Here is a 14,756-nt window from a genome sequence, read left to right on the forward strand (position 1 = left end):
AGTGTTTTTGGTTGTGCGCACCCTACCCAAAACTACCATTGCTAAGTAGACAGTTCATCTCTCCCCTCCCCTCTCCTCTCCCTTGCTGTCTCTATTTCTCTTTCTCTTTCTCTATTTCTCCAACCCCCCTCTCTCTTTGTCTCTGCCTCTCTTTCTCTGTCTCTCTCTCTCTGTCTCTCTCTGTCTCTCTCTCTCTCTCTCTCTCTCTCTCTCTCTCTGTATCTGTCTGTCACTATTTCTCATTCTGTTTATGTCTTTCTCTTTCTTGCTTTGTTGTTCTCTCTGTTTCTCTATCACACACATACGTAAATGTACACTGGAGCCGTGCTTAGCATGCATATGTTCAAGGAAGCTGACGGGAGGGACAAAGGGGTCAGTTGTCCCGGGCCCTGGGCCCCCGGGAGAGGTTGGGACCAGAATTGGGTTCTCATTACATTATATAGAGGACTATTGGATAGGGGGGGCCAGTCATATGAGTTTGTGGCGTCCGCGCCAATGTCTTTTTCTGAGCATTTCGCTCGGGGTGTAATTCCAAGAAGAGTATATGCAAAAAGGAAGAAGGGGGTCGCACTCAAGAGCTGAATGCAAAATCAAAACTCTATATTAAACAAAGCCGAATGAAGTAAATCAAACCGACAGACGTGGCTCTGCGGGCTGCATGTGGCCCCTGTGCCTGGGTTCGCCCACCTCTAGTGTAGACACAGGTTCGTTTTCTTGGCTTCACACACCTAGCTTAGCAACTGTTTGCATGTCGAGTACAACCATACTCTTTTGCATTTAGGCAGCGCTGACTAACCCACTACTCATAGCTATGCATATTGGAGCTGTATTTGGCATACACATGTGGAACAGACACAGGTACCAACAGATGCAGAGGCATATTCCATGCCACCTAGCATGGCATTGCACCCAAATACAAACTGGCAAGGGCCCCAAACACAAAGTTTAATATTCAAAAGTTGTTTTATTTTTGTGAGGCAAGCCAAGGAAAGCAAATAAAAGCAAATGTAGTTGTGTAGCCCATTTTATACACAGAAGCAGTTCAATGTGAAAAATAAAAAGACAAAAAGAGAAGAAAAGAACAAATATGTAAGAATGAAATGAGGTAGGTGAAAATCTGAACTGATCTGAAATGAGTAGTCAGTGTTCCCATTCCCCACTACACAGATGGATTAGACACTTGCTCCCCGAATGTGTCCTCGTCCATATTAATACTTAAGCATTGACAAAATGCGTTCCCTCGCTGTACTGACGAGCCTAAGATGATTATGTCTACTAAATCATTCATCGAGAGAAGAAGAAGAAGAAGAAGAAGAAGCAGAAGAAGAATCACAGACTGTGTGTCAAACACAAACAAAACAAAACCGCAGAACATTTATCTTGCTTTTACAATACCGACAGCCATATGGAAGGAAGCGGTAATAAATTGCTGTACAAGATCGTTTTGTCAAGAGATGTTTTTTTTTACTCCCAGCATAAATGCCATTGCTTAAAAAAAGTTTTTTTTTAACAGATGTCTTATCCTCTGACACCTAACTTATCATTCGCATAAATGCCATGGTCTTTTTTTTTCTTCTTTTGTATTTGTTTTTGCAGACATCATATCCTCCAGTGATGCTACATTCACATTATTTGTCTTTCTGTCTTTTTTTATTTTTTTTTAAAAACAGACGTCTTATCCTCCGACGCACTACATTCGTCGTGTCCCCCAGAGGAAGGTGCACTTCTTCACGGCTCTGCAGATGGCCCAGCTGACCGTGCTGTGTGCCTTTGGGATGTACCCCATCCCCTATATGAAGATGATCTTCCCCTTACTCATTATCCTGCTCATTCCCATCAGGTAGGCTACGTACCTGGCATTTCAAGTATACCTCCTTCACAGAGAGTCAACAAACACACACACATACACATACACGCACGCACGCACGCACGCACGCACGCACGCACGCACACACACACACACACACACACACACACACACACACACACACACACTGTGAATGTAGATCTCCAGATGTAAACACACAGTACCTGTTGTACAGTATGTTTTGTATGTATTGCCTGAACATGGCCTTTATACCTGCAACAAAGGCTTAGCAAATCAGGTAGCACCAGGGGAGTACTCCAAGAACGTGGTTTAGTGATAAACCTGGCTAGGTTAACCTCAATGAAGTGGTAAATCTGCGAATAGATAGGCCACAGCTGTCTTTTAGTTACGAAAATAAGCACTACAGGCTCTGGCACTACGTAGATCAGGGCAATTCAAATGGCAGCCCTGGGGCCAGATGCGGCCCTTGGACAGCAAGGTTCTGGCCCCCCACAAGTTTCCCATATTTTTTTCATTGACAGTCGGGCACCATAATACATATGCATAGTTCGGCCCCTTTACTGGGAGGAATTTGAAAAACTGGCCCTCGTTGACATTTAATTGAATACCCCTGATGTAGATGATTTACCATAGGCCTACCTCAAGGTTAACTTAACCTGAATCACTACTTAGCCAGGTTCTTGGCATGCTCCAGATCAGTGTAATCAGCTGGTGTCCTTGATTCTTACCAATTCATGGAGTTTATGTCAACGTGAAGGAAAACCTGGAAGCCCTGCTTGCATATAACACATAATGGCAGTTATTTGTTACAGGATGGTATATGCTGCATTAGAATCATTGTTTTCTTTTGTAATCAGCAATTTTGTTTGTCCTGTAAATAAGACTGCGGGCTAAACCACCTGGGCAAGCAGACGTGTAATATTGAAAAGTAACCAAAAAAACCCAATTTCTTTTCTTTTCCTACAGGAATTTCGTCCTGCCTCGTATAATTGATGGAAAATATTTGGACATCATCGACGCACAACACATGTAAATGAGATGAAGTTATGCTGGACTGACCAAAAATTAACAAGTATTATGCTCTTGTAAAAAGTACATGAGGATAAACACGTTTTGTGTGTGTGTGTAAATGCGGAGTGTTTTTAAGTATTGTTTGGATGACCCATGCAGACGAAGAGGCTGATGTATGTAGATATATACCAAAGGTCGAAGGTCATCGTGTCTCTGAGTGGACTTTATTTTATAGTCACTTTTCTCCTTGTCATCTTGCCAACCTGCCAACGTCATATATATGAAAAAAACTTGTTTTATGTTGTCTTATATCTGAGTATGCAGTCTCTTATTGTGCCAATGGAATAATGTATTTTTCAGATCATGTGCTTTTTTGTTGTAACTGTGTATGCAGAAACTTGAGTCACGGAAGCCTCTGTGTGCCTTATCAAAAAAGTGGTTTTGTTTAGGTGTGTCTGTCTCTTCCTAACGGAAATAAATGAAGTTACGAGATTTCTTTAACAAGTGATGCATTCCTTTAATTAATGACTCAATCTAATGTTATTGACACAAGACATGTTTGCATATTGATCACATAAAATATGTGTTTTTTTGTTTTTGTTTTAAACTACATAATACGTGTTATCCCATGAAGGATTTGATATGCGTTTAATTTTATATACATCTGAAACTTAAGTAAAATGGCCATAAGAAAATTGCCTGAGGTGAGTCAGTAGGCTAATGTATCAAGAGCAAAAATCAAACGAGTAATCAGAGATGACTCCATTGTCAATGCCTAATGCAGTGGTTCTCAATCTCTTTCTCAATGCCCCCTTAACCTTACCGTAAGCTTCCCAACGCCCCCTTGACCACATCATAGACCCTCTTAGTATTACGTCCTCTTAGTATTATGAAATAAAAAAAGCTAATGCCCCCCAATGGCAACTGAGCACCCCACCCAGCATACGGTAGCTGTATCCATCTCAGTGCCTGTAGAGCCCCCGTTGAGAAACCCTAGTCTGACGCATGCGATTGTAATGTTGTTGAAATGGTGCCATCCTCAGGCAACCCAAAACACTGCGGGCGGACACACATACAGGGTGCATTCCAATATGCAGACTCCCGTCCTTCATTTGTGCTTGTGGCCTTACCCCGCCTCCATGGAGAAAACAATACAGTTTCCCAGCTGTCAGCCTAGCCACACAACTTTTCGGGGACTGTTTTTCATTCACTGTCCCCATTGCAAAAGAGAAAATGACATTAGAATTGTGCTTTTGTAAGATATGGAATTAATTTTCTGTCGTCAGTGACATCATCACGAGGTCAAAAGCAGGCAAGTGAGCAAGGAAGGACGGGAGGTCACATATTGGAATCTACAAACAGACAGACACAGACATACCTGGTCCAACCCCTTCTGGGGAGCCAGCTAATAATGACATTATTGTTATTTTCCTTTGGAAAAGTAATGTTCGTAGAGGCCTACAAGTATGTAGCATAAGTACAGCATAACTTTGACTATACCAGTTAAAAAAAGAACAGAAAAAGAAGCCTGATATGTTGGGGAAAAAGTTACATATGGCTCAGCTTTTGCCGGGCGGGCCCACAAAATTATTTAAAAATCATCCTGAACCATAGTTCTAAGCTTATGCGTTCCTCATCCCAGCTCCCAGTCCAGTCCAGCGCAAACACACATATTCCTCCTCCAGCTTTTTTCTCCTGCCACTTATAAAATGCAGGAACTCTGCTGATGAAAATTATGAGGTGGGGAAACTGAGTTCCCCTGAGTTCCCCCCCACTTCAAGCACTGCATACAGCTCAGCTTTTGCCGGGCCCAGGACAAAATCATCTGAAAATCACCCTGAGCCAGCTCCCTGGACCTTGGACCAGTTTGACCCCCTGCATATAGCCTAGCATTACAGCCATGGAGCTAATAGAAACGGTAACACCTGGCACTCAGTGTATGACACAGTTCACTACACAACATTAACATAACACTTTAATATAAAGTGATATGATGAGGGATGATAAGCATGCATGCATGGAACATATAACATGCATGTAGGCCAATGTTTCAAATTGTTACACATTTTGTTACAATGCACCTAATGCAATTAGCCTACATAATTGGGACCGTGCAATAAAGTGTAGGGCCTAACGTCGAAACAAAGAAGACATGTATGCCTAATGAGCACAGAAAACCTGCCATGCAGTTGCTTTGGACCTGTCTGGATAAGTGTAGAACCCACGTCTTCTGAGTTTGTAATGCCAGAACTCTCCTCTAGATGCCGCTATACGCCATATTTTTTTAACGTTCAAAAACAAAAGCATGCTGTCCTCCAATGTCCCACAATTCATAGTATGCCAGTACCAGACAGCGACAAGGCTTCCTCCTAGCCGCTTGCCTAGTTACCAAGTGGACAATATAAACATCGTTGTTTCCTCAACTCTGGACATAAAGTAATTAACAAGTAAGTGATAAAACGTGGCTATGGATATAGACCTTAATTTGGAGATTAGATCGCCAACATGTTTTTGCAAGATAGTATTTGCATGCCTTCAATGAGCATGGTCATGCAATAGCCATAGTCAACCTGTCAAGTTAGCTTGGCTTCTCTTGCCGCCGTTCTGTCAAAACTATTCTTCAGTAGCAACATGCTACATGCTACTGTTTGGTAGCCTGGTGGCATTAGCAAGTTAACTGTATGGGAAGTTTCTTAAATAGGCGCGCAATGTTTTTGTTGGTTTGTGCATTAAGTTTAGCACTCACGCAGGCACTATGACAATAAGTCCATCATTCTAGACTGACACTTTAAATGTAAGCACGTTAACGCTTAAAGTAACATAACTTCACTGTCACTAGTCAAGAGAGAGTCTGTTTACTTCATGAGGAGGGATGGCAGAGTTAGCTTGTTGCAAGGTTTTTTATACGCAGGAAGGAAGCTACATACTGGCAACACTCGTGACTGCTTGGGACACATTAAAGCAAACTCGGAATTGCGACTTTGTGGTTTGTTAACTTTTGTTGGCTTATAGGTACAAAGTTGACTGCAGAAGATTGTTTGTGTCATCATGACAGTGAATTGTTGTGACAGACTCTGGCCAGCTTGTGCCCAAACACCAGTGCGTTGATATGTAAAACTGATGCACGTGTTGGCTGATGCACATCTCGAGACTGGATGGGCATAGGATTGAAACAAACATGATGAAGGAATCATGTTTCTGTCATCAATAAACGAATTTCCGTGTCATTTGGAAGATGTTTTGTAGTCCTGAAGTATGGTCCATTAGTCATTTAACTCTCTGTGTTCTTCTATTTAATTAGAGAGCACCATTTGTCGCACGACGAGAATTCCAACTACTCATCTCTGCTGTCGTTCTCTCTCCTGGACAAAATTATACGAGCAATGAGCCTTCCGTTGGTTGTAATGACATAGTAGAAGGGTGCTTGAAAAGTGCCGTAGCCCATTACACAGTAATAATCATGATGGTATCATCTTCACCGAGCCTGTGTAACAGCTAATGTGAGCATTTCTTTCACCTCGTGTAAGCTTATTTCAGCAGGTCCATTGATTTTTTTGGTCTTTCTTGGTCCCCTGAGTAGGATGTCACGACTATGAAGAACTAACTAATAGCTTGAAATTAGTTGCCTATTGTAAGTTGTTTGCATTTTTGTTTCATAGAAGGTGGTCGGGTCATTTTCACCTTCATGTTCCCCCCATCCTGCTTGTGAATTTTTGTATGTTTTTGAGGGTGAGAGAGACAGAGAGAGGGAAACAAGGACACACTAGCTACTACAACATTGATGCACATCTGGAGGAATAATAGCCTATCTGCACTCCTCCACATAATTCACCCGCCTTGTCTACTCAACATGTGATGAGTTGTATTATATCAAAGAGTTTAGAAAATATTGATGTATAAGCCCCCCCAAAATGATACAGGTTTTATGTTCCTCACAGAAAATGACCCAATGCCAGTAAATCTCGTTGTGAAAGAATAATAACTGATACTATTTTTCTCAAGCAACAAAGCTGAAAACGGATCCAAATGACCCCAACACCTCACAAGGGTTAAATGAAGTAAGGTGCTAAGTTAATATATTTGGCAGAGCATCACTCCCAATTCATGGTTCAGTGGAATAACTGGTGTAACAGCTATGTAATGTTGTTTGTGAGTTACAAGTGATGTACACGTCTTGAATATAGGCGTACTTCTACTTCATGTATCTTTGAAACTCACTGTCAAATAGTTGACTTTAATGTGTGCTGTGTAATATTTTTAGTAGTTCCAGAATGGTGGTTAGAAAATTGGAATTTTTATACATGCCCTGCCCGCCATTATGAATGTCCAGAAATAGACATTTTTAGCGGCAAAGCTTACTGTACTTCACTTTGGTCATGCTACTAAGTATTAGTTTATTACTTAGTAAATCTTAATGACAAGATAAAGTTTGCCAATAGGCAGCACAGTTTCAATGAGCAGCATAGTTGCAATACCCACTCTGGCCACCATCCTTCCACCATCCACAGTGCACAGGCAGGGCCTCAAACTCTATTATTCTTTTACAACCCCTGCTACAGCTGGGGTCCTCCATTGAATGGAAAGGCTGGTCTATAAGTTTACTTTGCTGTTGTCAGAACACGTTGTTGTGTTGTGAGTTTGTAAATCTCTATCTTGATGTTCAGATATTAGTGTCACTTGTTGATGACCATCATTGATTTTGAAAGGCACATAGAAGGCTTTAAAGATTTCAATACTGCTGATTAGGGATGTAAATAAAATCGAGATGTATCGGAAGTATCGGCCGGCGATTTAATCGAATCGCATCGTATCGTTGGGCATTCTTAAAAATCGAAAAGAATTGAATTGCTGGGCCCTGTGCAATGCCCTAGCTCCATAACACAATAGTAGTGGAAATGAAATGGGGGAAAAAATCGAATCGAACTCAATCGCATCGTATCGTGGGGAATTCTTAAGTATTGAAAAAAAAATCGAATCCCTGATTTAAGAAATCGATACCGTATCGTATCGTCATTCAAGGTTGTGATTTACACCCCTACTGCTGATATAGTAATGCGTGATGACTGGCTACAGCTGTGTCATAATCTTGACGGACGTTTTATTATTAATAACCCATATTATTAATAACCCATTAGATTAAACTTGAGAGTCGGAAATTAAATGAACATTTTAATATCCAAAATGGGTATAAAGTGCCATAAAGATAACAAATCAAAGCACTCATTTAGGTCAGAAATTGAAGACTTCAGGCTCTTCTATTAGATGACTTGCCACTACCTCAAGGTTTTACGTAACCTGGTTCACTACTTACCCGGGTTCTTTAAATATCCCCCCCTCCGATCCTGCAGCCCGGCCTGTCAAAGTGTCCAACATAGCAAGATTACATTACACATACGGTTAGTACATTTTCTCAACAGTGTGAAATTTCAGGGATACACTCGGGGAGCTGCCATGACAATGGGCTGAGAAAATACAGCGTTTCAAACTTGCTTGGCGGGGCTTAAACAGTTGGGAAGTCATGGGTAAGTGGTTAGGGTGTCAGACTTGTAGCCCAAAGGTTTCTGGTTTGACTACCCGCCCGCCAGGTTGGTGGGGAGAGTAATTAGTGCTGTCTCCCATCCTGCTCCATGACTGAGGTACCCTGAGCATGGTACCGTCCCGCCGCGCTGCTCCCTTTTGGGCGCCATTGGGGACTGGCCCCTTGCATGGTTGAGGCATAAATGCAATTTCGTTGCGTGCAGTGGAGTGCTGTGTCACAATAACAATGGGAGTTGGAGTTTCCCAGTTAGGCTTTCACTTCACTTCAATTTTAACAGTCACTGTATTTCCCACAGAACATTTGTTTGTTAAGGTGCGGATGTACAGCAGTGGTCTCCAATTATGTTCCAAGGGCCAAATTATGTAGAGTAAGGGTGAGGCTGCGGGCCAAACCAATGCCACAATCCCATGAGAAAGAAGTTAGATATCTGGACAGGGAACAGATGTTCATTTTTCCTTTTCCCCTTCTTGTCAATGCCTGTTAGCACAAGATCTAACTCTCTGTGAATGCTTTGGAGAGAGATATGCCCCACTGAAGTTTTAGTGATCGAAAATGACACAGTACATTTATTTGTTCTGTCCGGTCCAAATGTTTGCCATGCCCGGGCCAGATTTGGCCCACGGGCCTCTGTTTGGAGATCAAGGATGTGCAGTATAGCCAGTAAGCCTGTCACAAATGACAGTCATGATTGAAATGGGCTGACTATGTTTTGTATTTTCATATAAATTATGAAAAGGAAACCCCTCAAAATGAATGGTTTGTACATGGTGTTTGTCAAACAACTTTAGACATTTCATTCTCAATAACTTACACAATACAATTCATGATTGGAAACGGCCGGCTATGTTGTGTATTTTCATATGAATTATGAAAATGAAACCCCTCAAAATGAATGGTTTGTAAGTTATGTGGTCTTTGTCAAACAACTTTAGACATTTGATTCACAATACAACATATCTTGTCAGGGGACCTAGTCAAAGTGGGAGATTTTTTAAAAAAGTATTTTTTGGGGCTTTTCGCCTAATTCTCGACAGGACGGTGAAGGACAGACAGGAACTGAGTGGGGAGAGAGAGATGGGGAAGGATCGGCAAATGACCCGTGCCGGAATCGAACGTGGGTAGCCCGCGTAGTAACCCAGTGCCCTACCGTTAGGCCATGGCAAGACCGTGGCAGATGTTTGTTGGCAAAGTGTCTGGCTGACGCCCTAACTCTAAAGTGCTAGGGGAACCACTTAACTTAAGTGTTATAATACCTGGGTTTAGTGATGAGTCTTTGCTATGACTCTCCGTATATTACCCGGCAAATGCCTGAAAGACGGTGGGTGAGAGTCCATTATCCTAACTCCCTTGTGCTTGTGGCTTCGTGATGTCATTGAAGAAGACAGAAGATTAATTTGATATCTTGCAAAAGCGCAATTCAAAGGTCTTTTCCTCATTTGCAAGCGGGATGTTGAATGGGGAAACGTCCCCTAAAAGTTTTTTTCTCCACGGATGCGGAGGTGTTAGTGAAGCACAAGGCCTTTAAACAAGCTTTAAGGTGAGGACGGGAGTGAGGATAATGGAAAGAATCCAGGGGTGAAGTGCCGACTCCCTCTAGAACAGTGGTTCTTAACCTGGGGTGCGGGCACCCCCTTGGGGTGCATCAGAGATTCCAGGGGGTGCGCGGAATTTTGTTAATGTTGAGGTTGTGACCAAAATTCAGCTTGAGAACATTATGGTCAAAACAAACCAAATTTAGTCATCTTTTGGTCCCCATTTGATGTCTTATCCGGCGAGAACCATAGTAATAAATCGCTTAAATCCATTTTTTACATACCAGGTAGAAGTTTTGGTTGGGGGTGCGCGGCTTGTCTTGGGCACAGGTAAGCTTAAAGGTTAAGAACCACTGCTCTAGAAGAGCTTAATTGGTGCCAATTGATGTGGTGCAGTAAATTACATCGTATTGATTGACATACTGAAAGCAGCAAGGTAGTGTGAGATCAAGGAGATGAGATTTTTTTGACCGATATTATAGTGAGAAGATGCACAAATGTGTGAATATGAGTAATATGAATTATTGTTTCTTATGGGGCTTTTACTCTGGGTATCATAGTTCTGTACCATATGAGATGCAAAGCATGACGGTTTAGGTGAGATAGAAGTACAGGCTGAAACAGTGAAGAAAAGCCTCCATTGACTTGGTTTTGCCAGCCCAATTCAACCAGGTGAGCATTGAAATAGGCAATCACCTAGCTTAATTGGAGAGGTAAAACCAGGTCATTTGGAATATGTGGCACTGGGTTGTAAACAGGGCTCTGATTTAACTTTTTTCATAACCAGCCAAAATGTCTAGTAAATGTTAATCTTACTAGTCAAACACACACTCAGTAATGGGTCAAAGTGGCTAGTAAGATGGTATTTTCTATCAGCCAAACAGAAAATTCACCAGCGTTTGGCCGGTTGGCTGCTGTTAATTTAGAGCCCTGGTTGTAAACTAATGAATGCACGTTGCCCATCACTGTCAATATGCACGCCAATCAAGCTTCATGCTCCACACTGACATGTTCAAGGCGTTGTGATGGCACATGCCTGTCAAATCATGATAATCGAAAAATAATTTATGATCATGCTGCAGGAGTGTGAATGTGGTTTGGTGCCCCTTGCTTGCACCTGCTGATTAAGTTAAACGAAGTTGATATGAAAGGGTTAACGGTCTGTTGTTGACAGCGGAAGTTTCCCACTTTTCTCAGAACTCTTTTTCTTTTTCGTTTTCGTTCTTGGGGGGAAAGAAAGGGCAGAAAAGAAGCAAAAAAATGAGTCGCCATTCATACCTTTGAAAAGATAATTATCCAGGTCATTGGCTTCGGCGTTAGTTGTGATGTTGGCTACAAAGAACCTGCAATTTTTGTCCATCAAACTGGCTTTGTCCATGTGTCATTATTCTTACTTTGCCTCCATTTACTTGCTCATTTTTCCCCACTCCCAGCTTTGGCTAGTAAAAAAAAGTGTAATGTGTTCTCAGATTGACATGATTTCTGTGCCTTTGATGGTGTAATTAGATGGAAAGTAGTTGGCAGCCACAATTTTTCATCATTTTTTTTGTATAGTGTCTATTTTTTCCCCATCAGTGAATGTGGTGCTGAGCTGCGTACAAAATATGAATCACACAGTGAACTAGGCCTAGATCCACACAACGGATAACATGTAAATGACAAAATCAAATATTGTATGGCGCCCGTAATTTCGTCTGTTTGTTTTATGCTTCACGACGTTGTACTTGCTTCTAAATAAAAACGTTATTCATTAAAAATTAAAGCCAAATCCAAATCTCTCCATGCTTAATGTGGGGCAAACATGATGAGCTAGTTGAGATGTTTTGACAGAGTTTATGTACAGAGAGAGCAAGTGTAATAACATGTAAGCTTAAATGACAAAATATTGTATGCCGTCATTTTATGGAAAAGGATACAGTTGAAAGGGGATGCTCAGTTGCCATTGATTCGTGCATTAGTCTTTTTTTAAAAAAAAGAGTAGTAAGGGGAGTGGTGGGGCTTGGCAGGCTTTTGACGAGGTCCAGGGGGGGCAATTGTTTTAAAAAGGTGGAGAATTACTGTTGTAAAGTAATGTATAAAAAATACAATCAAGGCCAAAGCGAAATCTCTCTCCGCAGGGCTGGGGCACACAAGCCAGGCCTAATTGACATGTTTTGACTTGAGTTATTCACAGGAAGTGTTGTTGATTCCTTTAAGCTCGATTGCTAATAGCTCCCTAATTGTTGCATTGTCAATCACAGTTTATTTTTGGAAATAAGAAACCTTGGCTCATATTCACTGTTGCAGGGTAGTTTTCGAGCACACAATTTCCAGTCATTGTAATAACCTAGTGGATAATTATGTTGATTATGATACTTTATGCACAATTGACACCACCTAATGTATCATGGATGTGTTTTGTCATTGCTTGTATGATATACACATTTATGTTCCAAGTTTACCTGTTATAGGCAATGAATAAATTATGTCTACAGTTTATCATTAATTTTTAAGATTACGTACTCCTCTGTAAAGGGATGGGCAGAAGTAGGTCTGGAGCTGTTGTTGCATTTGGTGTCATGATGGCCCAATACCTTTAATGTTATGTTATTTATAGGAAGACACAACCTATGAGATAAAACACTCACATGTTGGTTGTATGGAATCCTCTCAGACACAACCTATGAGAAATGGTGTGATGGCACAATAAGTTTAATGTACAAACAGAGGGGGGTCCGAGGCACTCTGTGATCCGTTTAAAGATCCTTTATTTTTACATGGACATCAAGCCGACGCTTTTCAGTTGCGTGCAATCTTCTTCAGGACTAATACTAAGTTAAATGCAATGTATAACAATAAGTTTAATGTAATGTTATTTATAGGAAGACACAACCTATGAGGAAAAAAACCCTCACATGTTGGTTGGTTGGTCCTTCTCTCAGTCTCAACATGCTCTGTCTTCTCCTGGACCGGTATGGAAATAATTAGCTTAAATAATGGATAGTCACCACTCCCTGTCATCATTTAGCCTGTCATGTTTGCTTTGTATTTCTCCTGTTTGCAGAAAAAAAATCTAACCAGATTTGCCATCCTAATTGATTAGTAGAGAGACTGACATCATTTTGTTTTTGTTTTTTTCTTCATAAAAGCGGAAATCCATTTAAGAAACTGCAAACGGCGTGTTTGTTGCGAGTGATTGTTTTTTAGCACAGGAAATTGGGCTGTCGTGTTCCGGCCGCTGATGTTTTAATTATGTGCATGTAGCTGTGAGGGCTTGGCTTGGATTCGCTTGGCCTGGAAAATGCGATTGATCACTGTCACCGATTCAGACTGGTGAGTGGATATTTTATTCTCAACTAGTTTGGTGCCTGCAGTGCCGACTCACTGTTTGCCAAAATAATTAAAAATTATTAAGTTATAACATTGCTATGACATTACAGAGAGTCTTGCAGAAGTCTTGTCATAACCAGCTGGTAACAACATATATGTGTACTAGCGTGAAAAGGTTAAGGTTCAGGTATGACCCAACAGGTCTTGGAGCATGGAGTTAGCTGGGATTTCAGTTTACATTTTGGACTGGCACTTGATTAGGTTTGCTCATACCAAGCAAGTAGATGGAGTTTGTTCTTGCAACCCTGGCCATTCTCATAGATGGGATGGACCTACGGCGGTCCCTCCCTTGAATACTACTTGACAGCATTAGAGTACAACTCAGGGGCGGAGCTACAGGGAGGACGAGCAGGGCATTTGCCCCAGGGCACTCTTGTATTGGTGGTGGGAGCCCTACTGTGACCTTGGCAGGCCGTATGGGGGCCCTATACGTGTCTTGCCCTGGGGCCCTTTGTGCAATTGTTCCGCCACTGGTACAACTGTAAATCAGACTGATGACCTACATATAGATGTATTGATTGAAATACTGGCCCTGCCGTGGCCAACTGTTGGGGCGCTAGTCTGCCATGCGGCTGACCCGGGTTCGATTCCCAGCCCGGGTCCTTTGGCGGCCCTTCCCCATCTCTCTCTCCCCACTCGCTTCCTGTCAACACCTTGACTGTCCTGTCATAGATAAAAGTCAAAAACACAAAAAAATATATCTTAAAAAAAAAGAAGAAATGATTGAAATACTATATGTCTCTGTACTGCTTAGGTGTGCATGTATAAAGCGTAGGCATTTCTTATTTCATATTTCATCTTTATCTCAGTATAATTTATACTGAGATAAAGATGAAATATGAAAGAAGAAATGCCTACTTACTGTATACTATATTACATACTATACCTCATGATATACTATACTATAAAATCAAACCATTCAGTTCTGTCTCTGATGAAGCATTCTAGATTAGTCATCACCTAATTCTTTCTTGTAGTAGCTTACATTGTTGCTATTCTTGCGGCACACAAATATAACACCCTATAATCAGTATTTATTAGTGCCTGTTGTCCATCCACTGACACTGAGTGTAGACCAATTAACCGAGTGTCCAAAATGGTGGGCAGATGGTCAGTTTCATCCCGATAAGGTCGTTCTGTTAATTATGTAGTCAGTAATGTGGCACAACAGCATTATGCTGAGTGGGGGAGAACGTAGTGTCGTCCCCCCCACAAACACACCCACACAGACACTCACATAATGTTGGAGTATTCACATGCTTTTTAATTGCTTTTTATTGTAATGAAGTAGACAGTAGCACAGATAACATATTTATTACTGAGTTTGTCCTGACCTATACATACATGAACGTGTGTGTGTGCTCGTGTGCGCAGGGAAGCCGACAGGGGGCTGGGCAGGGGTGTGTGTGAAGGGGTCAGTTGTCCTGGGCCCAGGGACACAGGGGGCCCAAAATCGGGTTTTCATTACATTGCATGT

The 14,756-nt window shown here is 41.6% G+C and overlaps 2 protein-coding genes across 3 annotated transcripts in view; both read left to right on the forward strand.

The window, feature by feature from the left end:
• Positions 1-3,329, forward strand: part of LOC134440266 (solute carrier family 4 member 11-like) — a 50,602-nt gene extending 47,273 nt beyond the window's left edge. For both annotated transcript variants that reach the window (XM_063190266.1, XM_063190265.1), the window contains exons 19-20: positions 1,671-1,840; positions 2,795-3,329. In XM_063190266.1, the coding sequence (XP_063046336.1) occupies positions 1,671-1,840; positions 2,795-2,861 (237 nt within the window). In that variant the 3' untranslated portion in view covers positions 2,862-3,329. The remainder of the gene's footprint in view (positions 1-1,670; positions 1,841-2,794) is intronic.
• Positions 3,330-5,764: 2,435 nt separating this feature from the next.
• The window catches only part of enox2 (ecto-NOX disulfide-thiol exchanger 2), a 514,981-nt gene continuing 505,989 nt past the window's right edge, over positions 5,765-14,756 (forward strand). The window contains exon 1 of the mRNA XM_063189793.1: positions 5,765-5,825. The gene's annotated coding sequence lies outside the window, so the exon portion shown is untranslated. The remainder of the gene's footprint in view (positions 5,826-14,756) is intronic.

Source organism: Engraulis encrasicolus, chromosome 23 (genome assembly GCF_034702125.1).
Source record: "Engraulis encrasicolus isolate BLACKSEA-1 chromosome 23, IST_EnEncr_1.0, whole genome shotgun sequence".
Taxonomy (NCBI): Eukaryota; Metazoa; Chordata; class Actinopteri; order Clupeiformes; family Engraulidae; genus Engraulis; species Engraulis encrasicolus.